Raw genomic sequence first — 27,597 nt, forward strand, 5'->3', positions numbered from 1 at the left:
ACGGTAAGATGCGAAGAGAGTCTTCGAATTTCACGCTGGCTGCGTACGCTTGCTATCATGAATGTATTCGACTCCCGGCCTTCCGCGTTCCCCACGATGCCCCGCCGACTCTTCCATAATCTTACGTGTGCGCTGACCTATGGCTTGCTGCGCCACAGTCTAGGAAATCAATGGGGCATGAGGGATCCTGCGTCCTCACTGACAATACCTTCCATTCTTGGGTTCTAGCCTGTCATCAGCCTTCCCAATACCAGCCGGCTGGGTACTACGATCGCATGATGGCGGCGCACATGCTAGCCAGGGCTGAATTTCGCAAAGCGGCAAGTGCAAACCTTCTGCGCGGTGAGAAGCTTAACCGTTTCCATCAGTTAGGCCCCCCATTCACCGCGGAAAATGCGCATGCAGGGTCTTTGTCGTCTAACAGATAATTTAACCCTACTCTTATGGCCGTCATTTGCCAACCACCTGTTTTAGTCATTGCTGCACCGGCGGTAGCTGTCGCTTGAAGCGATCCCGAGAGTCCGAAGCTTGGCCCTGCTCCCAACAGCAGACATCATCGGCGGGAGTACAAGTTTTGCTTGCAGAAATGGCACTGAGGTAAGTGAATCTGGAACGCAACTAGCTTGACTAGGATAGAAGTGCGCCGACTGGGACACCCGACATGCCCGACAACAGCAAGGCACGTTCCTCGCAGCACTCAGCGCTCTTCCAATCATATTCCTCCGGTATGAGCTTAGTGAGCTTCGTTGAATTGGGTATGCCAATATCGCCGCAGAGGAGCGTCACGGACCAAGGTGTCTGGTCGATGCGTAAAGACAAATAAAACTTAGTTCTGAGTCCAGAAGCACACGTACTCGTAGGCCTATTCAGCGAGGCCGCGAGCGTCAATTCTGCTTGGTATATATAGCTCGTGTAGGCGGATGTATTCATGAGCCTTAATCGCTAACAGACAACTTATCATCTGCGTCTGCTTCCGCTGTCCTACACCGAGGCAGCGTCGCGGCACTGACCTACAAGCCTACCTAATGCACGTAACGCATGTATTAGCCGATGGGTCGAGAGAATCAGTACTCCCTGATGGAAGGCGTAGGTGAAAGCTCGAGAAAGAAGAAAACGATGATGCCTACAGTACCAACATCGACAAGCTTATACAAGTTCGTACCGTCACTGGCGCTCGTAAGGGGTGGCGACCCGTGACGGAGAATACAGAAGCTATGATACATCTCTGACATAACCTAGACCGTCCGATCGGTCCAACCAACTCGCACGACTGCCATCAGTTCACCAAGCAGAGCAGTATCCTCATCACTGTTCTTGAGAGCCGCAACGCATGAACCTACCGATTTGCGCCGGGTGGATCGAACAGAAGCATCCTCATACACTGCCGGGAATACTGCTCAGCAGCTTCAGGTGTCTGTCATCAATAGGGTCCCTTCTGTATGCACGATCCTTCCGTAGCTCGGAGAAGGGCCTCAGCGATAGTGATCCCTCTGCAGTGATAGGGTTCCCCGCAGTCGTCCAAACCCCAGATGACGTAGCTGGAGGAGACGTCATCCGACGAGGTTCTTGGGTCAGGGTCGAGCCCAGAGGCGCGAGGGAATACATCGCGCGAGCACCGAATACGCCCGAGATGAAGTGGGGAGACGTGCGATCAGCGACAGATGGATTTGTCGACTCGAGCACATAGTGATTCCTTCGGACGGCGAACTCGCGACAGTCGAGGGGCATGGGTGCGGGAGTGGATGAAGCGTGCACATTCGCGGACGTGTCAGAGAACGACGGAGCACCAGGCTTCTTGTCCGAAATTACTAGATCGAGGTGTGAGAACGCTCGACCGAGGGACACATGACCCTCGGTATCGTAAGAACCGTGGGATGGCAGGTCGCTATCACAATGAGCAGCAACATAATTTTTAGACTCAGCCAATGGCGAAGATGCACAGCCAGCCGGGGTCGGTCGGAAGGATGAGCTGCTCGACGCCGGCTTGTCTTGGCCAAACCCGCCCTCGGGTAGATGCACGGTAGGCATGTCGAGTTCATGCGAGGTCCCAAATAATGACCGGTCCTTCGATTTGCGACCGGGCTTCTTTATGCGAGTGAATAAGCCGGGGGGTACTTGTAAGCCTTGCAACTCGGGTATACTGTCGATAGTGCCGTATAGCCTGAGACTATTGTCGGTATAATAGGTGTCTGTGATGTGTACAGAGTAAGATTAAAGAGTAGATCCCATAACACGAGGGTAAAGCACGCACGCAAACAGATCCTGTATGCAGCTCGGGAAGCAGTGGCACTGACGGTGGTGGAATACGTCTGCTTTACCATTCGGTCGGGTCGCTTAAATCCTTACGGTCATTATCAACCACAGCGTTGGAAAATAGTGGGCTTACTCACCGGGAGCGGACAGCCGTTAGCGTCTTCTTCCTCGTAGTACAGGAACTCCTGACGGAACATTGGCGACATCCCATAGATGACATGGCGATGTACAACATACATCTCGAGTCCGAGATTGACTCCATTTCCTACCGTCCGTCCAGCGAACAATGCCGAGACCAGTGATATCTGTCTGGGGATTCCCTTCCACCCATACGTAGACGTCACCCGGCCTCAGAGCCTGTTTCTCGTCTGCATCGAGGCGCCGCGTGATGACTGGCAGTAGACCGCGATGGGCAGCGTAGAGAATTATCCGCGCATCTTCGACAGAGCGGATCCGAATATTCGCTAGGGTCGGTCGCTGCATGGGCATTACAATGACTAGAGGCGAGGCAAAGTGAAAGCGTCCAAGCCCTCGAATACCAGGTGCTTATAGATCAGCAAGCGAGCAGACGCAAGCCCTGGCACCCGGGGCGGCCGGACGTATTATAGGATGCACGAGTAGTTCTTCGAACCAGAAGTCAAGAATTTCGGAAAGGGGGAGCCTTGATCCACGCAATTGACCAATGACTCTGGACGCATTGATTCCATGACCCAGACCCATCAGTGCCGAGACTCTGGAGCATGGGTGGAGTCAATCTCAATCTTAATGCAGACTTGACAAGATAGTAGATACTCACGACCATACACATTTCGTAATGGCGGTTCCCGCTGTCAGATATACTCTTTGCGTACGATGCTTCGACTGTGCATGAAATAGCCCAACCGAAGTCATCGCGATTTTTATACTTCGATCCGATGGATTCTGGGAACGATGCCATGCCACAGGATGTCTTGCGAAGTATAACAAATGTTCGGGGTCGATAAAGGTGACCGAATGGATATATCGGACATTAGCCACAACACATCTAGGGACCTGGCGCACGCAACGTGTTCTTGGAGCCGAATATGATGCAGAAGCCCGAAAGCAGCAGGATGTAGAAAGCGAGTCTATTCCCAAGGATTGGGAGGAGAAAATGCGAAGAAATAACAAGAATGGGACTGGCGACTGTGCGACATCGCGGCTGCTGGATGGGGGTGAAAATAAATACCTTTTCGTCCAGGAAGAGCGCTTACAGCCGCTTAGATTCGAAGTTGGTGCGGGGTGCATGAATCGCACGTGGGCTCCACGCGTGTCTCGGTAACCTACGACCGCCCCCGGCTACAGCAAAGGAGACCGCCAGTTTGGCTTCTAATTTTCGAACTCGCTGATTTGCGCCGGTGCTGGCAATTCGTCCACAATTATTCCTGCCCAATCTTCAGCCAGGAGGGAAGGAAAAGACGTAAAACTCACCAGGAAAATGCAAACTTCTGTCGTAGGCTGCCTAGAACCGGCAGCAGGATTCAGATCGGTGGGAGGTTGATCGCAACAATTACCGAAGCATCAATGGGTACTTTGCGGCGTCTGACGTTGGCGAGGTGCCACAGTTCTGCGAGAGAGAATTGCGAGTCTTGCGTGTTGAGTACAGCCACTGAGTGCTTCTCGTCGCCGTTGCCGACGTTCCCCACTACTCTAACGACTCCACCTGTAGAATAGATCTGCGCATGAGGTATGACATCAACGCGGCGCCCTCTCCAGTAGCACGTCCGCGTTGGTCACCTCTGCTCCTCCTCCTCCTTGTCCCGACTCGTCAAAGTTGTGCTGCACTAATTCCAGTGCGCTCTCAGGAAGCCGAATGCTCCACAGAATCGCGCCGCAGCAATCCTGCAGCGGCGCGTTAGCGACCCACGATGGCTGGCCGTGGCGTAAGGGTCGTAGAACACAATCCCATTTCGGTAGGTTGAGACCGAGGCTTTACCTTCTAAAACACTTGGGGTGTTCGCAGCGCCGACCGACGTCGGAACACCACTACGGCGATAATCACAGCCGTATGTGGGGGCGTCCAGACCCGTGGAGCCCTCATTCGTCGTAGAGCGGTGTCTGTGCCGCAAACCTGCCGTCGTCTCACTGGACAGGCAGTTGCTGGTACGAACCTATGGATGCTGTGAACCCGTAAGCGATCAGAATAGTCTCTGACATCCAGTGACCTGACAGCTACCTTCTCTAGCTCCGTAAATGGACCATCCGTCCCATTTGCGTTCAAACCTTCGCAAAGCGATTAACATAACCCTGGGCGGAATGTTCTCCAGGCACCTGCCACGGCACCCTTGACTGCATACCAGGTGTCATGCTGTATCCTATCGGGGGAATGGCAGCAATTGTCATGTTAGAGCCGTCCGGTAACAAATCTCGGCTGCACAAATACCTCTCCGTATGAAATATCCTTCCTTCACATGTGGGAGACGAGATCACCCCAGAAAATTCACAACCCTCGCCGTTTGCGGGTCTTAGTGTATGATCCAGAAAACCGCTGGGGCTTTGTTCTCCTGCTTGATTGGGACGGTAGTGCCTGGGGGATCGAGGCTGTTCCTAGCCAGGCGTTCTGCCTGCACGCGGGTAGGTGCTTCTAGCTTTGTCTGCGTTTGTTCCATCGAGAGCGAAAAGGGTAACCGCGATCAGCAACCTGCCTGCGGCGGTCCGCGAGTCCCAGACTAGAGCGTTTCCGTAGTCTCATGGTAAGTTTATTTCTGAAGTGTGAGACGTCAGTCAGCAGTTTGTCTGACTCACTTTCCAATAGAAGAACATTATCCCCTTTCATCTCGCCGCCACGTCAGGGGCCCTTCACTCTGAGGACGCAGTTCAGAACGCAAAGGCGGAGGACAAGTACGTACTTTCCCGCTTTGGTCGACTGCCACGGAACAGTGACCGGGAACTGCCACTGTCGCTTGCCGTACGTTTCGCGGCGACGCTAGTGCGGCAAGGGCTAGATGACCCGCGCCTTGTAGTAGGCCCGCGAATAAAATTATCCGTCCCTTCCGCGCTGCTCCCGGCGGGAAGCTGGACTCTACCAAGCTTAGCCGTCGATAGGCTCACGCGAGGCTCAAGTGTCCGGGACCGCCTTTCTCAGCCCTTGTGGCCTATCACAAAAATCTCCCCTGTTCTTGAGTTGTCTCACGAGCCCTCCTTGGGCCAGCCGTCAGCGTGAAATTTCCACTGAGAGCGTCTGATCGTGAAGATGAAGGTATATTTGCCTCCCATCCCCACGTTGCCCCCGCGAAGGGTGCTGCCAGCAAGGTTAGTGGCTTCACAATACAATAACGTTCGCCGCTGACGGCCTTACGCGCAGGCGTGCGTGCCCTGCCATACGACTATCGAAATTGCCTTCATCAATAGCGGCGACTCCTCATCGACAGGACAGCGTACGGCGCCCATCCAAGAATGAACTGCATCTCTTTCACTCCGTCTGAACACGCGCAAAGACTCGCGAGACCCGCGAGACCGGACAGGCGGAGCCAGCTCTCTGGAACGGCACGCCTACACGATAGGAGACGAGAGACGCTGCGTGTGGAAATCGATGGAAGTGGTGACGGGCAGTAGGCACGTTCTTTTTTCCCTGCCGGTGGTGATCCTGCGCTCGTCCGGTTGGGCTTTCACCGTCGAGTCGTTCCTTGGACGAGCATCGTAGGCACGATACGTATGGACGCGCACGTATGTTACCTCGGTCCCAAGATGGTCATTAAACATGCACCCCTTCTCGTGTTGCTGTCCGTTGTTTGAATGTGCGTTCGTGATCGGCGTTGTCGACCCTTTCTACGAGCAATATATTCCTCCCATACCTAAACTTACCGCTGTATAGGTCTTCACCCTCTTCCACAAGGAAGCATCGGCTCATGGCTCTCATACGAGCCGATATCCGACGGCACAGCGGATGAAGAGTACACGGTGGCGACACACTCTACCCCGTCATCTACGATTTTCATATTACTCCGTCATGAGTTGCGATGTTGGAACACTCTGGTAATCGGTGCCGCCAGTCTGCAGGTCTAGGAATAGCCACTCGAACGTCAAAACCATGCTAGTCCCTTATAATAGCCGCACCAATCCGAGCAGAAACGTAGCAATCCCGGAGGACACGTTGAGTTATCATAGCCTCACCTTGCTCGCTCCGCGAATTTTATGAATGATATATCAAAATTCAGTTCTGCAGGTTTCTCTCGCCGTTCTCTGTCTGAGGGTTCTCGCACGTATTCTACGTCGCCGATGCCGGGAGCGCCACAAGCACCACAGTTTGTAGAAAATGTGCACTTCCCGAATCTTCCCGATTTTTGCCGGTACACAAAACGTGTTCGGGACGTTTGTTTGCTCAGCAAAAGAGTGGACAAGCTGGGGATTGAACCCAGGGCCTCACGCATGGCGTATCTCGCACTCACAGTCGCAATGCAAAGCGTGCGCGCTACCACTGTGCCACATGCCCATGCAAGGGTGGCACCTGATACCTATTATATTCTTTGTACAAGAGTCGGCGTTTGCCATTCAGCAAGGTTCGCCCTTCCGCTTTCATTTCACCTGAATCGAAGTCTACTGAGCGACCAGACGCATGCACTGGGATCTGACCTGCAAATGCACATCTGTGCGGTGAGGATTCTACGAACGGCAGACCGAACACTGTAGCCCGAATTATTACCGTACTGCCTGAGTGTCGCTTGTGTCATCTACCGATGCGCGTCTTCCGCTCTGCTCTCCAATGGGTGCTCTCCGCATCTAGCATAGTACCCCACTGCATACCTACGGACCCGGCCAGTTCACCCAAGAGTATCGCGATAGTGGGAGCGGGCTCTGGAGGACTGGCGGCGTTGAAGGCGTTGCTTGATCTTCCACAAGAGACGCGAAGGGACTGGCAGATCGACCTATTCGAGCAGCGAGACCATGTAGGTGGGATTTGGTGCGTCAACTGTCTTTCATTGTCAATAGTACAACTACATCGTTTGCGTAGGCTTGCGCAAACCGATACACCGTCGCCGCCCGACCTCCCGGACACACCCATGTATCCTTCATTGCGGACAAACCTCCCTCATCCGACCAGTGCGTCTTTGTTGAGACGACGTCCACACACTGGGCTTAGCCCTAATATTTTGATAGTGACGTATCCACACTTTCCTTACCCTCCCATGACGGCTCTGTACCCAGGTTATAGTGCTGTGCAAGCGTACCACGAACATTTTGCTCAACACTATAATCTGACGCCGTATATCCATTTCTCGCATACAGTAGTCAATGCGAGCTATCACCAGGAGACGCATTGGACAATTGAGATCGAGTTGAACGGCACTGCGCTGCCGGAGCAGAGATATGACCATTTGATAGTAGCAAATGGGCACAACCATTACCCGCATATACCTCGATGGGACGGACTAGAAATGTGGCTCTCGTCCAGCGGTCAGAGAGAAATGCATCACTCTCTATGGTACAGAGAGCCCGACAGGTATCGGAATCACACTGTGGTGGTAGTCGGCAACGGCGACAGCGGTCGCGACATAGCAATGCATGTCAGCAAAGTGGCGAAGAAAGTATGTCAGGCAATATTTAATGCAGACCAGTTAACTCCAGCATCATCTTGGCTGTTGACAGGTTTATCATTCATACGACAACAATACACGCGAGCCGGTCTTTAGCCCCCCGGTGCCCAGCGCAATCTACAAGCCTCGAATATCCCACCTTACAAATTCGGCCATTGTCTTCACTGATAACACTACTTTGTCGACTTCAGGGCCTACCACAATTCTCCTTGCCACCGGATACGACCTTGTCGTACCTTTCCTGAGCCCTCTTGCGACGTCTCCGTTTGTCGACTACTCCACTATTACACTTACGACTAACCGACGATACATTCGCCCACTCTATCGCCATGTGCTGGCTCTGGATCCAGAGCTACCTCCTAATGCCCTGGCATTCATTGGTCTGCCGATGTGGGTGGCTACGGCGCCTAGCGACTACGCTCAGGGGTTATTCGTAGCACATGCGATTGCCGATAGCGCGATGCTCTCGAGTAGAGAGACCATGCTCCTAGAGCTCGAAAATAGTGAGAGAGCGCTGGAAGCACAAGGAATCGACCCATTCTTCAACGGCCAGTAAGTAATCGGCTCTCGCTGTACTGGATCAACCTTTCCTGAGTACGCTATCTCAGCCGTCTGCAGGGCAGAACACGCCCTGTTGATTACCAAGAAGAATTCATAGCATACTTACGCGCCAACTCGAGCGTGGCGCTCCCGCCGTTCCTAGCTGATGGTCGTCCATATGTCGAGCGCTGGCGGCGGGACGTCAGACAGTATATCTTCCTGTTGAAGAAAGCTTGGGCGCGAGCGGAAGAGCTCGGTCTTCAGGATGCTTTTATTCGGGGTGCGGTTACCGAGGAGGAATGGGCGGAAGTGATGGAACGTCTAAAGGAGTGGTATGTACAAGAAGAGGAGGACAGGTTGCCTACGATATCGGTATTACGGGTGGAAGACAACGAAGGTTAATTGTACGTGACACGCTGGGGTCGTAAGGCAGTTCGCCAGAAATGTTGGTCTCACCCGCGGCGTGGTCCTGGAGTTACTGCCTTGGAGAAGTACACATCCGACCCAGAATTGGCTCACGACCTGGCTCAGCAGTTGCATATAACCTCGCTCATGCACGCAATTCCATGCATGTATGTCCCCCTCATAGGCTGGCGTCGCGCGTTTTGGATTCTATTGTTTTCCCGTCCGATATCTGCAGGTGCCTGGTGGCGCATGCACCTGCTTTCAACGTGAGCTTGCTAGATTCACTGATGATCGCAGAGAATTTTATGGCTCGGGGATGGATCCTGTGTGGACCAACTTGCCTCGTGGGCTCGATAGTCGGGCATTAATCCCGCTGAGCCTCTGCAAAATTGAGCGGAAGAGAAGTTTTGGGAACCTAGGCCTGATCCTCGACATCAAGACCGTCGAGAACGTTAGTATTGAGTGAACGGCCCTTCAATACATGCAGAGTATAACCTCAGCAACGTCCTTACACCAGCCTAGCTGGAATCAACACGCCGCCTCTGCGTTGGAAGACGCTGGTATGCACGCTGGATTACTGTCCCGCTCGACCGTCGAAGGAGCAGGCCACCGCCCTCTTCTTTCCTTTGGGAGTTGCGTGTCTGCCAGGCACATTTTTGCGCAGTGTCCAAAATCGGAACGCTACACAAGCTGTGGGTGTGGCATATGAATATCCGCCCGGGTCTGACTGGCAGAAGCTGCGGGATGCGCCTCTCGTTCGCGGCTGCGAAGCGCGTCTTACCTGCTGGAAAAGGCGGAGGAGGAATACCTGAGGGACGAATGGAACATGGCTCGGCCTGGCCGACTGTGACGCGCACGAAGCATCCAGGGATTGGTGAGCGAACTTGGAGTGGTGTCCGATGGTATAAGGCCGTGTCTTCCGGAAGCTGCGGTTCGCTACTCAGTCCTCTGTCCTCAGTCCTCTGTCTCCCTCCATCCGACGAGGAATGGGCAGCTCGTTCGCGCTGCGGGCCGTCGAAAATCATGTGCGTGTCAGTTGATCTCTTTTGGTGTCCCGTCGCCTGGGACGGGTTCAACAGGCATCCCGGCCACACAAACACAGTAGGCAGTCGCCATCCTTGGACTCGGAACACGGCCGCGGACGATAGCTATGGACTGCGAGACCAGTCTTCGCTCGCGTATCCGTGTCGACTGGGACCTCCTAATACCACGCCCCCGAGACTGGACCCTGATAATCCGGAGGAGTCTCTATGGCTTTGTCATTAAGTAGCTATCTTATCTCTTAGCATAGACATTCATGTCCACCCGCGAACCCGTGTCGACGCTCCACTTTAACCGACTTCTCATATTCGGAGGTAATATGCATACGATCGATCCCGAGGATTCCTCGATCTTGGGTATGCGCAGTTGTGGCGCGTACGCGTTCTTCATCTGCATTTCTGTCATGTCATGGGACTGGCTTCCGCGGCAGATAGAGGTGAGAGTATATGATAATATGTTCCGTTCTTTCATTTGTTGATCCTAGGCTGTGCGGCGCTCACCGCCGCACTTTTGTTCCTTGCGTGCCACCGATATCATCCTCCCAATCTCGTCTGTTCCAACCGTGCATCATCCTGACGAGAACGACCGTTGGTATCTTAGAATCCATGCCTTACAGTTTTGCTGCATCCAGTCGTCTAGCGTGAATAGACACCGTCCAAGGTCGGAACATTAGATGTGTCGCAAGTCAGCCTGCGTGAGTAACCTCAGACGCCCTAGCTTTCCCGGCGCAGTTACACTTCATTATACAGCACTAATGCGCGAAATACAATAACAATACAAGTAATTTCCATATGTCTTCGCTCAACGCTCCTCACAGCCCATGGCGCCCGTCAGCAGCGCCAATCTCCACGTCCTGCTCGGCACGGTCGATATCCGCCAACGCCTTGTCAAGGTCCTTCTCCTGCTTGTACGCGTCGACCCGCACCCCGCGCGTCTTGCCGCGGACGTTGCGCTCGTCCGGGCCGAGTTCGCCCACAAGCGCGTCGACTTCCCCTGCACGATCCCGAGACCGTTAGCAGCAGCCCCGTCCCACTCCACAAGCAAGAAACACGCACCCTTGGGGATCCGCCCGCTGAGCTCGCTCTCCTCCGCCTCCTTGTCCTCGCGCGCGGCGTTGACGGCCGTGGGCTGGTTGTCCGCGCCGCGCGGGGCGACGCTGACGAGCTCGGGGTCGGTGCTGGCCTCGAAGCCGGCGCTGTCGAGGCGCGCGTCCGCCTGCGGGTTGTACGTCTGCCGATCGACGCCGGGCTCGCCGCCGGATCCCATGTTGTACGGGCCAGACATGTTGTGTGGTGGGTGGATGGTGGGTGTGGTACTAGTTGCAAAGTCTGGTCAGGGCCGTCGCGTTATATAGCCTCCCCGCAAGACAAACTGAGCCGATGCGGAGAAGAGTGAGCGGGATTACATCGCGCAGACGTCACTCGCCCGCGCATCGACTCTAACTCTTTCCCGATCGCTTCTTCTGCCGTGTTTGGAAGGCGCTTTGCCGCTTCGGGCGTAGGCGGGCGTTGCCGTGTGGCGGAAGCGTTTTGTGAAAGAATTGCATTTGTCTCGAGCAGAATCGATGAGCAGTTCGCGAATCCCGTGCTGGGCCTGCCCGCTCCACGCAGTCCTTCGTCATGATCTTCGTCACAACGTCATGGCCTCCCCGCCGCGCATAAATACGGGAGACGAGCACTGACAGCACTCGCTGCAGCCTTCCACCAAGCCTAATACCTGATACGCAATGGCTTCCCGTGGTGGTTTCGAATCCGACCCCAGCCGCGTCGTCGCAGGCCACAAGGTGACCCCCCCCCGTCTTCGCTGTGGCACACTCGTGAGCAAAGGCTAACCCGATTGTACGGTAGGCCGCGATAAACAACCCGAACGTCTCGGACGAGGCGAAGGAGCACTCGCGCGAGATTGTCGAGGAAATGGAGCAGCAGCCCGAGGAGGTGCACTACCCCATGAAGGAGGAGAAGGACGACATGCGGGTGAACGCTGGTCTCAAGGCTACGATGAAGAGTGAGTGCGAGGTTTCGAGACGTGTGAATCAAAGTACTCACGGTCTATAGACCCCAACGTCAGCTCTGAGGCAAAGGAACGCGCCGAGGAGACTTTGAGGGAGAAGGGTGCTATCTAAGGGGTTGCTGCGATTTGGCGAAGTTGGGAACGATTGTAAGAAGAATATTGTAAAGCGTTGTATGATTGGGATGGTTGACATAATCGATACCGACTACCTCTGAAGTGTATGTTCTATCGCGGTATGCGCGGCCGTCAGCAGGCAGCGTCAGCTTCAACATCGCTGAGGGCGACAGAGATGCTGACGACCCCTCTGATCCAGAGTCGCAGGTGTTTGTTTAGACCTACGTATACGTTGTCCATGTTGAATCGCGTCTATTTTTAGCTCACCTGTCGATCGCTTCTGGCAAAGTCCGAAGCGTCCGAAGGGCCAATCTTTATCCTGCCATTGCACTTTGCGCCTGCCTTCGCTCTGCTCGTCCTGGCTCAGTCGCTCTGCTGCTAACTCAACAGCAGAATGCGCTCGCCTCTGCTGCGCTGGGCCGCGCACGGCTCTCGCAGGCGTTTCGCGACAGTCTCCGTTACCCCAAGGACACCGCAAACTGTGATAGAAAAGGTCGTGCAAAAGTACGCTGTAGGCCTGCCTGAAGGCAAGCTGGTCAGGGCCGGCGACTATGTCATGATACGGCCCCAGCACGTTATGACCCACGACAACACAGGCCCAGTCATCTCAAAGTCAGTCCATACACTTCTGTAGTCTCCTACGGTCTTACCCCGCGCGCACAGGTTCAAGTCCATCGGCGCGACACGCATCAAAGACCCCCGCCAGCCCGTCTTCACCCTCGACCACGACGTGCAGAACAAATCCCCCAAGAACCTCGCCAAGTACGCCGCCATCGAGGCCTTTGCGCGCGCGCACGCCATCGACTTCTACCCCGCCGGCCGCGGCATCGGCCACCAGGTCCTCGTCGAGGAGGGCTACGCCTTCCCGCACACGCTCACCGTCGCCTCCGACAGCCACAGCAACATGTACGGCGGCGTCGCCTGCGTCGGCACCCCCATCGTGCGCACCGACGCCGCCGCCCTCTGGGCGACCGGCCAGACGTGGTGGCAGGTCCCCCGCATGGTCAACGTCGAGCTTCGGGGCACGCTCGCCCCGGGCGTCACCGGCAAGGACGTGATCGTCGCCCTCTGCGGGAGCTTCAACAAAGACGAGGTGCTCAACGCCGCGATCGAGTTCACGGGCGAGGGCGTCGCCGCGCTCGCCGTCGACGACCGCCTCACGATCGCGAACATGACCACCGAGTGGGGCGCGCTCGCGGGCGTGTTCCCCGCCGACGCGGCGCTGCTGGACTGGTACGAGCGCGCGCTCGCGCGCATGGAGCTGCGCACGTTCGCGTCCGCGCACTCGGGCATCCCGCCCCCGCCCGAGCACCCGCGCATCAACCGCGCGCGCCTCGACGCGCTCAAGGCGTCTCCCCTGTCCTCCGACCCCGGCGCGGCGTACGCCGCGCACCTGGTGTTCGACCTCTCGACGCTCGTCCCGCACGTCTCGGGCCCGAACAGCGTCAAGGTCTCCACGCCGCTGCCCGCGCTCGAGGCGCAGCACATCCCGATCAACAAGGCGTACCTCCTCTCGTGCACGAACGCGCGCGCGTCCGACATCGCCGCCGCCGCGCAAGTCGTCAAGGGCCGCAAAGTCGCACCGGGAGTCGAGTTCTACGTCGCCGCGGCGAGCTCGGAGGTGCAGCGCGCGGCGGAGGCGAGCGGCGACTGGGACGCGCTCGTGCGCGCGGGCGCGAAGGTGCTGCCCAGCGGGTGCGGGCCGTGCATCGGGCTGGGCACGGGGCTGCTGGAGGAGGGCGAGGTGGGGATCAGCGCCACCAATCGGAATTATAAGGGACGCATGGGGAGCCCGAAGGCGCTGGCGTACCTCGCGAGCCCCGCGGTGGTCGCTGCGAGCGCGGTGAAGGGCTACATCGCCGGCCCTGAGTCGGGCTCGCCGCCCCCAGCGAAGGCGCCGACGTTCTTCGCGGTGGCAGATCCTGATTCCGCCACGAGCAGCGCGGAGAGCAGTGCGCAGAGGGAGCCGCTCCTCCCGGGCTTCCCGCCGACGTTCGCGGGCGCGCTGCTCTTTGCGCCGCAGGACAACCTCAACACGGACGGGATCTACCCGGGCAAATACACCTACCAGGACGACATCACGCTCGCGCGGCAGGCGGAGGTCGTCATGGAGAACTACGACCCGTCCTTCGCGTCACTGGTTGCATCCCTCGTGCACCCATCCCAGTCGGATCCCGGCAGGAAGGAGGGCGCGGTGCTCGTCGCGGGCTACAACTTTGGCACGGGCTCGTCGAGAGAACAGGCGGCGACGGCGCTCAAGGCCGCGGGCGTCCCGCTCGTGCTCGCGGGCTCGTTCGGGGATATATTCAAGCGCAACGCGATCAACAATGGGTTGGTGTGCGTCGAGTGCCCGGAGCTCGTCGAGGACCTCACGCGCGCGTACGCGCGGGACGGGAAGCGCGGCGCGGGCGGGAAGGATGGGGAGCTGACGGTGCATAAGGGCATGCAGGTGAGTGTCGGGATGGAGGACGGGCGGGTGGTGGTGAGCGGTATGGAGGGTGGGGAGAGGACGTATAGAGTTAGGCCTGTCGGCCCGAGCGTGCAGGAGTTGTGGATATGTGGAGGGTTGGAGGGGTATGTGTTGAAGTCGATACAGAGGCAGTAGGGGCTGTGAAAAGTAGATATAGGATTCGATGTTCTTAATGATTTACACTGCTGTATCCATACAATTGTACACTGCGTATCCAATTGCTTTTGTGGAATAGAGATGGGAAATACTCTGCTTGTTCCGCCGCTAACCGAACCTGAAATATCTATATACTCTTACATGCGTCCATATAGTCACTGCCCAGTTGTCAGATGTATGGATGCCAGAAGCTGCGCCCCCCTTCGGTCAGCGGCGCTGCCCAGTTGTCAAATGTATGGATGCCATATGCTGCGCCCCCCTTCGGTCTGCGGCGTCTCGAACTTCTCGCGCAGCACGGCTAGCTTGGATTTGTACTCGTCGACGCCGATGTAGGCCCCGCACATGCGGCGCTTGCCGTCGAACGCGGACCGGCCGTGCAGCACGCGGTGATTATCCACAGCTATTTAAACGTCAGCAACGGCGGATGTGATTCAGGAGGGAGTGGGCACGTGCCTACTGCCGTACCCGGCCCCAGCTGCACCCAATACTCCGCGTCCGGGCTGGCCAACAGCCCGTGCCACGTCCGTATGGCGTTATACCTGCGTAACCCAAGTCAGACCTGCTTCAACCCAGAAGTGACCGGTGCGTCTACCATTCCTCCATCTCGTCCCCCCTCACGCCGCGCACCACGCTGCGGTCATCGTTGTTCCACCGCACCTGCACGAGCTCGCCGGTGGCCCGATCGTGCCCGAGCACGGGGAACCCCGAGCGCGGGCTCGGGACGTAGAGCGCGCCCGGCTCGCCCGCGGCGTGCGCGGCGACGGGCACGCGGGCGAGCAGCGCGTATACGGTGGGGTGTTGCGAGCGCAGGAGGGAGGCGGCGCGGAAGCCGTCGACGAGGAGGGTGGCGCCGCCGCTGCCGTGCGTGTGGGAGAGGAGGTGGAAGAGCTGGATGCCGCAGGGGTCGGTCTGGGGGGTAGGGGGTTAGCTTGGGAAGTGGAGGAGGGGAGGGGAAAGGGGAGCGTACGAAGTAGGTGTTGTCGGTGTGCGCGCCGAGCGCGAGGGTGGTGTAGGCTGTGTCGCCCTTCGCGAGGTCGGAGGTGAAGTCCCAGAATTTGCCGTCTAGCGTTAGCGTCAGTCAGAAGTGGAGAAGAGGGGAAGGGGGAAGAGGCGGACATTGGGTTTCGCGGATGAAGCCGATCCGGGTGGAAAGCTCTTCGGTCGCCTCGGGTGTCGGCGGGACGCCTTTGACGAAGCAGAAGCCGAATTCGTCCTGCGTGCGGCGCTTGTAAAGGGGCTCAGAGGTTTGGTTGTGGATGGGGGCTCACGATTTTTGAGAGCCACTGGTACAACCCGGCGTCGTCTGGGTGCATCACTTTGGCGTAGTCGACTGTCGGTGGGTCCTGTTTGATGCTGGAACCCCATAGCACCTTCCTGAGCCAAGAGTTAGATATAGCTACAGGTGGTGGCCCATGTTTTGCAAACCTACTTGGTAGAGGTCTGTTCACTAAACAGAGGCGGATCGTACGAGTTCTGCCGGAGCCAGGACCACGGGTACACGGAAACGTGCGGCTGATTCTCTGGCCCTTCACGGATTATCACCGCGGTGATGCGAGGAGGCTTCCCGACAGGACTTACAGACAACTGATAAGCCCTCTGATGTTGGTGTTACTTGCAGGGGTGCGATGCCGGGCGGAATCTAAAGTGCCGGCCTCGTTCAGTCTTACATCTTGCGAGTGGCGCATAGCTGCTTGCCTCGAAAGTATTCAATAGTCGCTGCTTCGTTATCGGGTGAAAGCACTTGGAGCAGCGACAGTGGTCACGGAGCCATATGTGATGACTTGCAGATATGATGTATTGAGCCTCTGGTAGATAGTACAGGACAGGTAGGCGTACAAGTGTGAGCGTGTACCATCATCCCAGCTGATCCTCACTTTCTTCTCGTTGAAATTGCATCCTGGAAGGTGTTCCTCGACCAGGTCAACCGGCGTTGTACCGCTGCGATCAGGAGAGACGGAGGGTCTGAGAGCAGCAGCAGCCGAAGCAGGTCGGCTGGGTTGCGCAGAGTACTGACGACGACAGCGGACACAAATTCGTGCACTCTGCAATAACGGTAAGCGTGCTGCTGTTTGTACGCGTCAATCACGGCCCTCACCGTTTCGTACCACAACGGGGACGCCAATGTCTGCTTTCGAGAGGCCAACCTGGGGGTTATACTCCTCAAGGTGGCCGGTCGAAGGAACTTGGACATTGCAATGAGCGATTTCGCAGTAAATATGTGTTCTCCCAAGCAAGTCCACACTACAAATCCAAGAAACAAAGCAAGCCACAGCAGAGTGGACTTGCCCGATCTCGATACTCGGCTATTTTCGGCCGACATCTTTTTCCGACTCGTCAAAGGCCGCTATATAGCCCCGCTGACTCGAACGCTCTCCAGTCCATCCCCGCCATGTCCTTTGCATCCCGCCCTGCCCAAGCCCTGCGCTCAGCGTCCCGCCGTGCGTCCCGCGCGAGCCCAAAGGTCGCGCCCAAGCAGGCGTCCTACTCTGTCCTCGCGCGCGCGGCCGTGTCGAACGTCCCCCGCAGATCCACCGTTGCAGTGCGTGTCGCGACTTATACAGAGCCTCATAACACGAATAATGACTCCTTGGCTTAGTCTGTCCGTGGCATCAAAACGCTCGACTTTGCGGGCACGAAGGAGGTCGTGTACGAGCGCAGCGACTGGCCGCTGTCCAAGCTCCAGGACTACTTCAAGAACGACACCCTTGCCATCATCGGCTATGGCTCGCAAGGGCACGGCCAGGGCCTGAACGCCCGTGACAACGGCCTGAACGTCATCGTCGGTGTCCGGGAGGGCGGCAGCAGCTGGAAGGCCGCCCAGGAGGACGGCTGGGTATGTAACGACTTGCTGAATATGTTACACCTAATGGACTGGTATCCGTGAAATAGGTGCCCGGCGAGACACTCTTCCCCATCGAGGAAGCCATTAACCGCGGTACGATCATCATGAACCTCCTCTCCGACGCCGCCCAGTCCTCCACATGGCCCACCATCGCGCCGCTCATCACCAAGGGCAAGACGCTCTACTTCTCGCACGGCTTCTCCGTCGTGTACAAGGAGGACACGCACGTCATCCCGCCCAGCGACGTCGACGTCATCCTCGTCGCGCCCAAGGGCTCCGGGCGTACCGTCCGCACGCTCTTCAAGGAGGGCCGCGGGATCAACAGCAGTATCGCTGTGTTCCAGGACGTGACGGGCAAGGCGAAGGAGAAGGCGGTCGCGCTGGGCGTGGGGATTGGGAGTGGGTACATGTATGAGACGACATTTGGGAAGGAGGTCTACTCGGATCTGTACGGCGAGCGTGGTGTGGTATGTGTCTTGTCGGATCTGGATTCGTTTCTTGAGGCTCATGTGTTTGTCTCTTCTAGCTCATGGGTGGTATTCGTGCGTGCCATTTCTAACATTCTAGTGCTGCCCTTTTAATCCCCCACTACAGAGGGCATGTTCCTTGCCCAGTACAAGGTCCTCCGCGCCAACGGCCACTCCCCCTCTGAGGCCTTCAACGAGACCGTCGAGGAGGCGACGCAATCCCTCTACCCCCTGATCGGCGAGAAGGGGTGAGCCCCCCTTCCTAAACCCCTTTCCCTCACGCATCTCACGTGGCACTCTAGCATGGACTACATGTATAACGCGTGCTCGACGACCGCGCGGCGCGGCGCGCTCGACTGGGCGCCCGTCTTCGAGAAGGCGAACCTGCCGATCTTCGAGAAGCTGTACGAGTCGGTGAAGAACGGCACGGAGACGAGGAAGGCGCTCGAGTTTAACAGCCGGAAGACGTACCGCGAGGATCTGGCGAAGGAGCTCAAGGAGATTGACGAGCAGGAGATTTGGAGGGCTGGTCAGTGCTGTTTGAACCGACTTCCTGTGAATTACGAGGGGTGACTAATTGGGCTGCGTTACAGGCAAGACTGTCCGTTCGCTCCGCCCGGATTATAAGGCATAATGCCTGTGGTGGTGGGGTTGCTGTTGCGTACGCTAAAAGCACTGCTTAGTGCACCGGCTTCTGTACCTTACTGTTCCTGACTGGGGTGGAAATAATGACGCAGTCTCGTATTCCCGACCGTCCGGGTTATATTGCTTTGAGTCCTTGGAGCAACGTGTGCTGTTCAGTGCTCTGTGGTGATTCCGATCGTTGGTGCTAGCCGGTGCCGTCACTGTCGAGGAACGGGATTTGACACTCCAGCTTGCCAGGGTTTCGATATTACGGGTGCTGTGTCTGTGCACGTCAATCCTTTGTCTATCAGTCCCTTGTGCACATAACTTCTGTTTTTCATATCGTGGCTGATTACTACGAGGATTATTAGGCTACACCTGATTGCATACTATGACAGTGGTCTGGCACGCCCCATTCCGCTTTGCAGCGGCTACTACCGCCTCATTGGCGTCGTCCAGCTTGTAGGTCTCGACATCAAACATCTTCAGATCCACCAATCCGCCCTCCACCAAGCCCAGCAATTTCGGGATCAGCCTGCGTTCGTACATCCAAACGCCCTTCACGACGATGCCTTTGAACAGGACCTCGCGGTACGGGAGCGGCACGTCCGTCGTGAGCCCGCCCATGAGGATAGAGGTGCCGCCGCGCCGGAGGGTCGACATGACGGTTGCGACGAGGGAGGGCGGCGCCAAAGGATGGAGCATGTCGAAGTGCACGTCGATCTCGAAGCCTGTGCCCGCGGCGGAGATAATCGCTTTCTTGTCTTTCTCTGCATCTCCGGATAGGACGACCGGCGCGAGGCGCTGCGCGCCGAAGACCTCGATCAGCTTTGCGACGCCGCGCTCGGAGCGACCGCATGGGATGACTTTCCGTGCGCCCAGCGCCAACGCGGCCGCCACCGCCGCGCTGCCAAAGTGGCCCGTCGCGCCGGTGATGACGACGGTGGCGCCGGCGCATATGTCGCCGTCGCACAGCCCGCCGAACGGCACGAGGACGCTGCCCAAGGCGGCGAGGGTCGCGGGGTCGAGGGTGATACTGGGCGGGATGACGAAGACGTTCTCGGCGGGCACGAGCATCTCCTCCGCCCAGCTGCCGTGCCGGAACACGGCCTGCACCTGCTGCGCGCGCGCGTCGGGCGCGCTGATGCCCTGCAGCATGATCGCGGGCGAGCGGGGGTCGTCCCGCGCGCGGATGGTCAGGTCGCAGTAGACGAGGTGGCCCGTGCCGGGCTGGAGGAGCGGGTTGGCGACGTCGGGGCCGACGGCGGTAACCACGCCGACTGCGCCGCCGCCGGGGACGTAGGGGAGCAGATTTGGGTAGATGCGTTCGCCGCGAAAGATCTCCTCGGCGTAGGGCAGGACGGGGGAGGCGAGGACCTTGACTACTATGGATCCGGCGGTGGGCACCGGGGAGGAAAGGGATGTGAGGGTGAGGTAAGGAGGGGAGGGCTTAGGCGAGTCGTATAGTGCTGCTTTCATGATGAATGGGCGATAACTTGAGTCTGATTCGAGTCTCACAGCGTGGTCTTCTTATACGATTGCGATCCTGCCTTCTATCGGAGGTGGCCACTAGGAGGATAGCCGTTAAGACGCGTGTGCTTACTTGCAATGTGGCCGAACATCAGCTGAATTACCGGGAAAGCGGACGCGGACGGACGATACGACTGCTATCTCTTTTTTCGCAAGTCAAAAATGGTGATGTCCCTGTGCCCCGTGCCTGCGGCTTACCTGGGACGTTCTAAATGGGCATACTCCTATTGCGGGAGGTTACGAGTTCCACGGCATGCTGATGGGGGCGTGGATGGAAATATTGTTGGAGGGAGAGTCTTACCCTGGTTGCTCGATATGGATAAAGCCCCTATCATCAGAGCCCGTCGGATTGATATGGGTGTCAGTACCCAATCAGACAAACATATATGGGCTTTACACCATCCTGTAATACGGGCAGCAGCGGACCCAGTCGATAGAAAGAGGTCCCTGTCCGGGGTAGGGGCCTAACCACAGGTTACCGCACACCCTGACCTATGAGATTGATGGCACCCAGTGGCAGCGGCATATTCGGGTTAGGGTTCTACGGCTATAGCGGTCCTCATTATCAGCCACAGGTTCTGCTCATACCTGCTGAACCCTCGTTTCTTAACTTCAAATTGGCATTCTTTTTGTGGATCTGGTGCACCGAACCGTCTAAACCATAATGGATAAGGATAATAGAGACGACTTTACCTTCGCCAAGCTGAGCGATCTAAAGCAGCCGGTGACATTCAGGATGTGAGTGGTCAAGGCAGTGATTCTTGAACATCGTCGTAACTTGAGAGGTGCTTAGCTCACAGCTAGAAGGAACGATACCAAAGAAATCCTTCACCGAGCTCCTTGAGAATCCTGATCTGAGGTTCCATGGTGTACAACAATCGTAAGTACCCCAGTTGGTCTACTGGTACCGCTTGAGATTGAACGATGCTTGGGGAGGATGAAGGACTCTCGCTGATCTCTATGTGACATGCCAACTGGTGGCAGATAACAAACCTCTCACGATACCCTTCCGAACGTCCTTCAAAGCCTTCAAGAACAGCTATACGTATGCACTCTCCCCTCGAACGTGTATCAAGCGGGAAAAATGATACATTTTCCAGATGGAACGAGTGGATAACGCTGCCAATACGCTACTGTGATCTACCCCTTAGCTCCCAGATAACCTTCACAGTCTGGGACATTGCGGGTCCACGGTCTGCTGTCCCAATCGGCGGCACGACTTTCAGATTATTTGGAAAGAAATGGTATGTTATTTCTCGAACTGACACACCGAGCAAACATGCCGACGTATGACAGGACTCTCCGCAGAGGGAAGCATCGACTCCTCTTGTGGCCAGATCGAGAGGCGGACGGCTCGGTGGAGACTACGACGCCAAGTAAGCTCGGCACGCGAGATGAGATGGGCAGGCTAGAGAAGGTGTGTGCATCTGAGTACCCTTGTATCTGATGTTACCTCACGTTATGCGACCCCCTTAATACAGCTCGTCAAGAAGTACGAGCGAGGCGATCTACCAAAGACAGACTGGCTAGACAACCTTGCGTTCAGGAAGATGGAAGAGATACATGCGGTACGTAGCCTAAGTTAGCTTGTTTCTGGAGCTAAGGACAGCCGACTGATTATACCCGCATGTCAGGCAGAGACTGAGAAGTCTGACAACCTTTACCTGTATATCGATATGCCCCGTTTTGATTTCCCTGTGATATTCAGCGAACCTGTACGTCCTTTGCATTCATCGCCTTATACATGGCTGACTGGCTCGCATCGCTCGACCACTGTTCTTGTGGCGTATAGGAAACTCCAGCCCCCTCTGCATCCACAGCGGTGACAGCTGCGGCAACGCATACTCCGAGTCAACCCTCTACCTCCGCAGTGTCTCTGTCGGATAACACATATCTCTGGGCTATCGTTGACCCAGAGGTAACGCGGGAGAATCCTGTAGAAGATAAACATCGTCGACTTGTGCGCAGTCACAGAAGCGGTCCCTACGACAGGGAGCTGAAGCCGAATGCCAAGATCCGGGATGAGTTATCTGTAAGTCTACTACCGTTACCCCGTCTTAAAGCCCTGCTCAGCCATTGACCAGCATATCCTCAACTATTCACCGGCTGAACGGCTGACATCGGAAGAGAAAGATCTCATATGGAAATTTCGTTTTTACCTCACCAGGGACAAACGCGGCCTTACGAAGTTCCTAAAGTCCGTGACGTGGCGCGACGCGTCAGAGGTAAGGCAGGCCGTTGAGGAGCTACTGCCGATGTGGACCGAGATAGACACGGACGACGCGCTAGAACTGCTTGGCCCAAATACGGTTGACTCGAGAGTCAGGGCGTTTGCCGTGAAACAGCTGAGTCGGGCTCCAGATGATGTACGTTGACCATCTCTCTGTTCAGCATATCAAGGAACGCTGACGGAATTCATCCAGGAGCTGATGCTATACCTCCTCCAACTTGTGCAAGCTCTGAAATTCGAGAGTGTGGCTAGCGAGCAGCGGTCATCGCGATCGGCAGCTAGCGCAATATCGTATGAGGACAGTGGCCTCGCTGACTTCCTCATTGCTCGAGCTGTTCAGAATCCAGTCCTGGGTAACCGATTCCACTGGTACCTCATGGTAGAGGTCGCTCTGGAGGATAAATTGATGGCGAAGATGTATGGGCGAGTTGATTTCAACTTTATGCAGAAGATTCTGGAGGTCAGAGCAATGATCGGCTAGCCCTCGCCGGAGATGACTAACTCGAAACGTACCCTTGACAGGCTGAGAATGGCCAAGAGCGTAGACATTCCATGCTTCGTCAAGCAGAGTTGGTCGCCACTTTGGCCAAGCGAGCTCGCGACCTCCGTACATCCAAAGATCCCCGACCGAAGAAGATTGAGAAATTGCGTGCCTTCCTTGCCGACTCCAAACATGGTCTCGCGTCGATGCAGCCCCTCCCTCTACCTCTGAACGCCAAGTACGAAGTGACGGGAATAATTGCCGAGAAGTCGTCTGTCTTCAAATCAAACTTGTTCCCGATGCTGCTGTACTTCCAGTGTTCAGATGGGTCCGAGTATCCTGTCATATTTAAAGACGGAGACGATATGCGGCAGGATCAACTGGTCATCCAGTTGTTCACCCTCATGGACCGACTTCTACGGAAGGAGAATTTGGACTTGAAGCTCATTCCTTATGATGTTCTAGCGACTGGTCCACTCCAGGGAATGGCACAATTCATTCCGAGCAAAACCATTGCTGCTATCGTCAGCGAACACGGGACCTTGCTAAATTACCTTCGGGCCAATTATCCTGATGAAGGAAGTGTAGGCACGTACGGCGTGGAGCCAAGCGTTATCGATACGTTTGTTAGGAGCTGCGGTGCGTGTCAAAGATTGGGCTCTTCCTCACCGTACCTCATAATATCTCAGCTGGGTATTGTGTCGTCACCTATATTCTCGGTGTAGGCGACCGGCATCTCGACAATCTACTGCTGACACCGGATGGTAAGCACATACATAAGACTACTTACTGATTTGCTGACGCTCCCCTCTCCAGGGCATTTCTTCCATGGTGAGTCTACAGACATATTGTGCGTGTGGATTCCCTGATAGGTTTGCCATCTAGTCGATTTTGGGTACATCCTTGGACGCGACCCTAAGCCATTTCCGCCTCCGGTGAAGGTGTGCAAGGAAATGGTAGACGGCATGGGCGGTGCCCAGTCTACTCACTACGCGCGCTTCAAGAACTTCTGCTTCACGGCCTTCACCATTCTTCGCAAGAGCGCCAACCTCATTCTCAACTTGGTCATGCTCATGATCGATGCCAATATTCCCGACATCAAGCATCGCGACGTTCACGAACAGATCCAAGATAAGTTCCGACTGGATCTTACAGAAGAGGAAGCGATCAAACATTTCGAAGCCCTTCTCAACGAGACATCTTATTTCACCGCTGTCCTGGATCGGATTCATGACCTGGCACAATACTGGCGGAGTTAGACTGTCGGGACTGTTCAGCGACAGGACTAGTCCTGGATTTTCTGTTGCTTTATGTATTTCTATCACATCATGAATGTGCATTCGATAGAGCGGACCATATTCTATCTTCTACCGCGCGGATTGTCTTTGACGGGCTGTTCAGACTGGTCATGAAGTAAGCAACGTTACCAAGGGTTCTGAAATGCATCCCGAATGCGTTCGGAGACTCTTCATTCAACGCAGCAACCACCGGTTTCAGCAGGGCTTGCGCAGAGTTAGATCGGTATCCTGTCGGCAGGTACAATAAGCGAGTGGGAACTGAGGGGGAAATCGAGTGGTCCATACCACCGCTATCATCCTGCGTCTTGATAACGAGGAGCGTTCCCAGAGTCATCACCTCTTTGACAGGAGCCAGATGTGATATGGCTTCTACGAAGCCTTGATCCCACAGGCTGAAGACACGGGGGGAATCCGTGTCTCCTGCGCCAGACCACCTCTCCTGCGCCTCTTTCCATTCGTCGCCGCACACGACTTTCTGCAGCATGTTGAGGGTCTCGTTAGCAACTTCACAGCCCACCGGGTGGGCTGTGTAGCTGTGACCGTGAAGCAGGGCATCCGTCTTGTTTTCGCTGAGGAACGCCTGGAATGTCTCGTCCGATGCCAGCGTGACGGCCAACGGCAGTAGACCTCCGGTCAGTATCTTTGCGTGGACGGATATGTCGGGATGCACGCCGAGGAGCGGTCCAGATGTTTCCATGCCTAATCGGTAGAGACCTACGAAGACCTCGTCAAAGATGACCGGGAGGGTCTTCGATGGCTCGGCTTCTCGAACGAGGTCTACAAGAATACGTTGGAATAAGGGATCCACGAATATCATACCACCGGCCCCCAAGACAATAGGCTCCAGAACTAGAGCAGCGAGTGCAGGCGATTCTTTTTTCTGTAGGCGATCGAGCGTTTGGCTTACAAAAGTTCGGTAGACTGAGGCTAACGGTGTATCCAACCGCTGTTTCACGTCGTACACCTGAGACAAAGATTGCAGGGCGTCACCGTTGACCGACCCTTCGGACTGCAGAGCTATGGATTCAGGGACGGTGATATGAACTTTGCCCTTGCGGATGCCGACGTAAGGCGGGTCGAACCAATACCCCTTGGCGTTATGCCACTCACAAGTGTAAACGCCCTCTTCGCATGCATCCATTGCGCCGATGGTATCGCCATGATAACTTCCCTTCAGGCCTAGGACGCCCAGTTCCTTCCTATTAGCCATGTCAAGCGGGGGCGACTGCTTAATAGCATATGCACGTAACGCCATTTTCAGAGCGATTTCCATACCAGTAGAGCCGTCGTCGGAGAAGAACGCGCGGGACGCCCAGTCCTTTCCAGGTCCATCCTTGACCAGGCGTTCAGCGAGATTCAAGGCCGGGAGGTGCGTGGCTTGAGGGAACATAACGTGTCCGTACCGCCCAGCGGCTCTCGCAGCGGCCGTCGTGAGCGCAGGGTTCGCGTGTCCTAAGGCTTGCGTCCACCACGATGCTGAGCCGTCAAATTGCGGTTCTAGCAGGGATTTTTTCGTCCGTTTTGAGCGATGTCCGTTGTATACAGAGAAGAAGTCCCCGAAGGCGCTATCGATGACGTTAACGTCTTGCTCGCCTTTTACGTGTCCGTGCTGGACAAAGGGCCACCAGATGGTATCGAGAGTACGGCGGGGCATGGACTCGAGCTCTTCGAGCCTTCGCGAATGACAAGCGTCGAGGTGGGAGAGGACGTTGAAGATGCTGCCTTCTTGCGTAGGCGGTACGAGGGATTGGTAGTATCTTTCCGTCAGGTCGAAATTCGCTGAGGGATCGCTGTGCCGCGGCGGGGGCGGGTCGAAGGTGGCAACGTTGATCTGTTTCTCTGCAAAATACGGCGCGAGATACTCGCCGTTGCGGTAATACTCATCTTTGAATAGTAGAATGCAGTCGACGATGTAGCCTCGCAGCATGAGCGACTCGTAAGCTGAGATTGTGGAGGAGATACCGCCCAGTCTGGAGTCGCCGATCAGTATGGTCGGAAGGAAGAGCGGTCGGTAGGCGTCTGCTTGGGTTGTGCCTGACAAGGAGGGACTGTGAATTCCTGGATGCGAGGTGTGCATTTAATCAAGAGGCGCCAGCGACAGTGACAGGCCTTACCTCCAGCTGTCTCGACGTACATATGAGAATACGAAGGCGCTCCAGATGCATTCTGCCTGATATGACTCGCAACTGCGCTCCCAAACGTCTCATCTGATGGGACAGGAATCTTAACGAGCAGCGCATGGCTTCAATATACACATTATTCCACTAGACGAGACGAAATGTATCCGACCTCCGTCTGTTCCTTATCAGCTTCCAGTTGTACAGCAAGGTGGGGGCTCAAGGGCTCGGAGAATCGATAGAGACAAGCAGCGTGCAGGCGATCCTTGTTAGCTCCGATGTAGCGTTTGACATGTCTAGTCGACGATATGCATGAGCCAAAGCAGACACGGCACGGTCGAACGGTCTCAACTCGTCGTCTGCATCTTGCATAGGCCCGGTGCTCACTGGCTTCAGGTAGAACACTCTTTCATGCTTGGTCGCGGAAGCGCGAACGAGCGCGGAGGTTAACAAGGTCTTGCCGACATCGGTGTTGGCCCCGAAGACCTGATGCACTCGGAGATTCTTGAACAGAAGAGACATTCTGGAGTCCGAGGGGCGCTATGGCATTGGGTGCATGTCGTACAAAGAATGGCTTCGGAAGTGCAGTTCAGACTTGACAAGAAGGACAATTCTTCACATGTCGTGGGAAGTGCCGCATTAGGTATGTTTTCCATATGTGGTCCGGGTAAGAGTCCGTCATCAGTCAACGATAGACGTGTAAACGGCGTCTCCTCAATAGTTAGTAGATACAAAGTAGATAGGCGAACAATCAGGTAAATTTGTTGCCATTTTTCGATATCAGTGAGGTTCGATGACGCAGGAGATTGCAGCCAGCTGGGCTACAAGTCAGCGAGGCATTCGAGACTGGGCAACGGCTCAGGAAAAATGTGTGTTGGTTTTATGAGGTTATCTCCACGAAACAATACTGATACAACACTGCAGCAAGAAGTACATGTTCACATATACAGCCTCAACTCCTCGAGTCAAACTAGAGCACCGCGTGCGTCACTAGTCCAGGAAAGCAATCGCCTAGCAGGAGCAGGCCTTGTCTTGGCTAGCGCAGTTGCAGCCGGAACCGGAGCCCTTGCAGGAGCACTGGCAGCATGGACGGCATTACTGAGGTGCTGATTCCGCGTATAAATGAAACCGACGTACGCTGGAGGAGTGTGCCTTGTTAGCGCACCCAGCGCAGGCGCACTGGCCTTTGGGGCAACTGCAGGAGCCGGTGGTACAGTTGCTGTGCGGTGGTACAGTTGCTGTGCGAGATAAGAGGGTGAGCGCCTGTGGTCGGTGCGGAGGACATGCAGGCGGACTCACGAGCAGCTGTCAGCGCAGGAGCAGGCCATTGTCACGGTGAGAAGATGTAGTGAATTGGTAGGCTGGTAGATGTGCTGGCGTTGACCTGTCTGGGGAGTGGAGACCGTCTGAGCGATCTCTTTTATGCACTCGAGAATAGGGGCACGTCGGGATTCGGAACTGAGCCCA

General features: G+C 56.1%; 11 protein-coding genes and 1 non-coding gene across 12 annotated transcripts; 4 read left to right on the forward strand and 8 right to left on the reverse strand.

The window, feature by feature from the left end:
* Positions 1-1,291: 1,291 nt before the first annotated feature.
* GLOTRDRAFT_122660 (uncharacterized protein) lies at positions 1,292-2,890 on the reverse strand. Its single transcript, XM_007870784.1, has 4 exons — positions 2,491-2,890; positions 2,391-2,438; positions 2,252-2,333; positions 1,292-2,189 (listed from the first exon to the last, which is right to left on the reverse strand). The coding sequence occupies exons 1-4, from the start codon at positions 2,740-2,742 to the stop codon at positions 1,375-1,377; spliced, it is 1,197 nt and encodes a 398-aa protein (XP_007868975.1). The 5' UTR covers positions 2,743-2,890; the 3' UTR covers positions 1,292-1,374.
* An 862-nt stretch (positions 2,891-3,752) lies between these two features.
* GLOTRDRAFT_95571 (uncharacterized protein) lies at positions 3,753-4,614 on the reverse strand (the record flags this gene model as incomplete). The annotated part of the gene is made up of 4 exons (XM_007870785.1): positions 3,753-3,934; positions 4,139-4,329; positions 4,383-4,494; positions 4,569-4,614. The coding sequence occupies 4 exons, from the start codon at positions 4,612-4,614 to the stop codon at positions 3,753-3,755; spliced, it is 531 nt and encodes a 176-aa protein (XP_007868976.1).
* Positions 4,615-5,033: 419 nt separating this feature from the next.
* GLOTRDRAFT_95572 (uncharacterized protein) lies at positions 5,034-6,121 on the reverse strand (the record flags this gene model as incomplete). Its single annotated transcript, XM_007870786.1, has 6 exons — positions 5,034-5,075; positions 5,121-5,293; positions 5,405-5,586; positions 5,653-5,763; positions 5,831-6,035; positions 6,076-6,121. The coding sequence occupies 6 exons, from the start codon at positions 6,119-6,121 to the stop codon at positions 5,034-5,036; spliced, it is 759 nt and encodes a 252-aa protein (XP_007868977.1).
* Positions 6,122-6,604: 483 nt separating this feature from the next.
* On the reverse strand, positions 6,605-6,703 carry GLOTRDRAFT_t103. The gene has a single exon. It is a non-coding gene; the product is annotated as a tRNA-Ala (tRNA).
* Positions 6,704-6,810: 107 nt separating this feature from the next.
* On the forward strand, positions 6,811-8,967 carry GLOTRDRAFT_140352 (FAD/NAD P-binding domain-containing protein). Its single transcript, XM_007870787.1, has 5 exons — positions 6,811-7,171; positions 7,223-7,311; positions 7,369-7,796; positions 7,858-8,357; positions 8,414-8,967. The coding sequence occupies exons 1-5, from the start codon at positions 6,948-6,950 to the stop codon at positions 8,745-8,747; spliced, it is 1,575 nt and encodes a 524-aa protein (XP_007868978.1). The 5' UTR covers positions 6,811-6,947; the 3' UTR covers positions 8,748-8,967.
* Positions 8,968-10,483: 1,516 nt separating this feature from the next.
* GLOTRDRAFT_79832 (uncharacterized protein) lies at positions 10,484-11,203 on the reverse strand. The gene is made up of 2 exons (XM_007870788.1): positions 10,847-11,203; positions 10,484-10,784 (listed from the first exon to the last, which is right to left on the reverse strand). Exons 1-2 carry the CDS (start codon positions 11,073-11,075, stop codon positions 10,603-10,605), a joined length of 411 nt encoding a protein of 136 aa, XP_007868979.1. The 5' UTR covers positions 11,076-11,203; the 3' UTR covers positions 10,484-10,602.
* A 501-nt stretch (positions 11,204-11,704) lies between these two features.
* On the forward strand, positions 11,705-14,520 carry GLOTRDRAFT_107515 (homoaconitase; the record flags this gene model as incomplete). Its single annotated transcript, XM_007870789.1, has 3 exons — positions 11,705-11,799; positions 12,354-12,527; positions 12,579-14,520. 3 exons carry the CDS (start codon positions 11,705-11,707, stop codon positions 14,518-14,520), a joined length of 2,211 nt encoding a protein of 736 aa, XP_007868980.1.
* Positions 14,521-14,768: 248 nt separating this feature from the next.
* Positions 14,769-16,323, reverse strand: GLOTRDRAFT_46394 (Trimethyllysine dioxygenase; the record flags this gene model as incomplete). Its single annotated transcript, XM_007870478.1, has 9 exons — positions 14,769-14,941; positions 15,007-15,080; positions 15,134-15,450; positions 15,509-15,603; positions 15,658-15,754; positions 15,810-15,915; positions 15,971-16,067; positions 16,120-16,152; positions 16,209-16,323. Coding segments are annotated over 9 exons (1,107 nt in total), but the record flags the coding sequence as incomplete, so codon positions are not given.
* A 575-nt stretch (positions 16,324-16,898) lies between these two features.
* On the forward strand, positions 16,899-18,603 carry GLOTRDRAFT_101056 (ketol-acid reductoisomerase). Its single transcript, XM_007870790.1, has 7 exons — positions 16,899-17,080; positions 17,138-17,374; positions 17,431-17,850; positions 17,910-17,925; positions 17,978-18,098; positions 18,153-18,379; positions 18,444-18,603. Exons 1-7 carry the CDS (start codon positions 16,931-16,933, stop codon positions 18,482-18,484), a joined length of 1,212 nt encoding a protein of 403 aa, XP_007868981.1. The 5' UTR covers positions 16,899-16,930; the 3' UTR covers positions 18,485-18,603.
* A 243-nt stretch (positions 18,604-18,846) lies between these two features.
* GLOTRDRAFT_79841 (alcohol dehydrogenase zinc-binding domain protein) lies at positions 18,847-20,221 on the reverse strand (the record flags this gene model as incomplete). The annotated part of the gene is made up of 2 exons (XM_007870791.1): positions 20,203-20,221; positions 18,847-20,147 (listed from the first exon to the last, which is right to left on the reverse strand). The coding sequence occupies exon 2, from the start codon at positions 19,951-19,953 to the stop codon at positions 18,847-18,849; it is 1,107 nt and encodes a 368-aa protein (XP_007868982.1). The 5' UTR covers positions 19,954-20,147; positions 20,203-20,221.
* Positions 20,222-20,602: 381 nt separating this feature from the next.
* Positions 20,603-23,974, forward strand: GLOTRDRAFT_79842 (phosphatidylinositol 3-kinase; the record flags this gene model as incomplete). The annotated part of the gene is made up of 14 exons (XM_007870792.1): positions 20,603-20,742; positions 20,798-20,884; positions 20,948-21,049; positions 21,105-21,248; positions 21,301-21,421; positions 21,486-21,572; positions 21,639-21,719; positions 21,797-22,036; positions 22,089-22,374; positions 22,462-22,694; positions 22,757-23,354; positions 23,405-23,479; positions 23,532-23,546; positions 23,601-23,974. The coding sequence occupies exons 1-14, from the start codon at positions 20,669-20,671 to the stop codon at positions 23,972-23,974; spliced, it is 2,517 nt and encodes an 838-aa protein (XP_007868983.1). The 5' UTR covers positions 20,603-20,668.
* On the reverse strand, positions 23,807-26,725 carry GLOTRDRAFT_64423 (PLP-dependent transferase). The gene is made up of 5 exons (XM_007870793.1): positions 26,483-26,725; positions 26,303-26,426; positions 26,128-26,236; positions 24,299-26,071; positions 23,807-24,241 (listed from the first exon to the last, which is right to left on the reverse strand). Exons 1-5 carry the CDS (start codon positions 26,650-26,652, stop codon positions 24,042-24,044), a joined length of 2,376 nt encoding a protein of 791 aa, XP_007868984.1. The 5' UTR covers positions 26,653-26,725; the 3' UTR covers positions 23,807-24,041.
* Positions 26,726-27,597: the final 872 nt, after the last annotated feature.

This window comes from Gloeophyllum trabeum, assembly GCF_000344685.1.
Source record: "Gloeophyllum trabeum ATCC 11539 unplaced genomic scaffold GLOTRscaffold_00012, whole genome shotgun sequence".
Lineage (NCBI taxonomy): Eukaryota > Fungi > Basidiomycota > Agaricomycetes > Gloeophyllales > Gloeophyllaceae > Gloeophyllum > Gloeophyllum trabeum.

Bases quoted from the DNA above. Each gene is read 5' to 3' on its own strand.
- GLOTRDRAFT_122660 (XM_007870784.1), bottom strand. From the start codon at position 2,742: ATGCCCATGCAGCGACCGACCCTAGCGAATATTCGGATCCGCTCTGTC. The intron at 2,439-2,490 runs GTATGTTGTACA...ATGTTCCGTCAG, and splicing joins GTCAATCTCGGACTCGAGAT to GAGTTCCTGTACTACGAGGA. The intron at 2,190-2,251 runs GTGCGTGCTTTA...TACACATCACAG, and splicing joins TGCATACAGGATCTGTTTGC to ACACCTATTATACCGACAAT.
- GLOTRDRAFT_140352 (XM_007870787.1), top strand. From the start codon at position 6,948: ATGCGCGTCTTCCGCTCTGCTCTCCAATGGGTGCTCTCCGCATCTAGC. The intron at 7,312-7,368 runs GTGCGTCTTTGT...ATATTTTGATAG, and splicing joins AAACCTCCCTCATCCGACCA to TGACGTATCCACACTTTCCT. The intron at 7,797-7,857 runs GTATGTCAGGCA...GGCTGTTGACAG, and splicing joins TCAGCAAAGTGGCGAAGAAA to GTTTATCATTCATACGACAA.
- GLOTRDRAFT_79832 (XM_007870788.1), bottom strand. From the start codon at position 11,075: ATGTCTGGCCCGTACAACATGGGATCCGGCGGCGAGCCCGGCGTCGAT. The intron at 10,785-10,846 runs GTGCGTGTTTCT...GGGATCGTGCAG, and splicing joins CAGCGGGCGGATCCCCAAGG to GGGAAGTCGACGCGCTTGTG.
- GLOTRDRAFT_101056 (XM_007870790.1), top strand. From the start codon at position 16,931: ATGTCCTTTGCATCCCGCCCTGCCCAAGCCCTGCGCTCAGCGTCCCGC. The intron at 17,081-17,137 runs GTGCGTGTCGCG...TCCTTGGCTTAG, and splicing joins CCCGCAGATCCACCGTTGCA to TCTGTCCGTGGCATCAAAAC. The intron at 18,380-18,443 runs GTCAGTGCTGTT...GCTGCGTTACAG, and splicing joins GCAGGAGATTTGGAGGGCTG to GCAAGACTGTCCGTTCGCTC.
- GLOTRDRAFT_64423 (XM_007870793.1), bottom strand. From the start codon at position 26,652: ATGTCTCTTCTGTTCAAGAATCTCCGAGTGCATCAGGTCTTCGGGGCC. The intron at 26,237-26,302 runs GTCGGATACATT...CTGCTCGTTAAG, and splicing joins CTGATAAGGAACAGACGGAG to ATTCCTGTCCCATCAGATGA. The intron at 24,242-24,298 runs GTATGGACCACT...ACCTGCCGACAG, and splicing joins GACGCAGGATGATAGCGGTG to GATACCGATCTAACTCTGCG.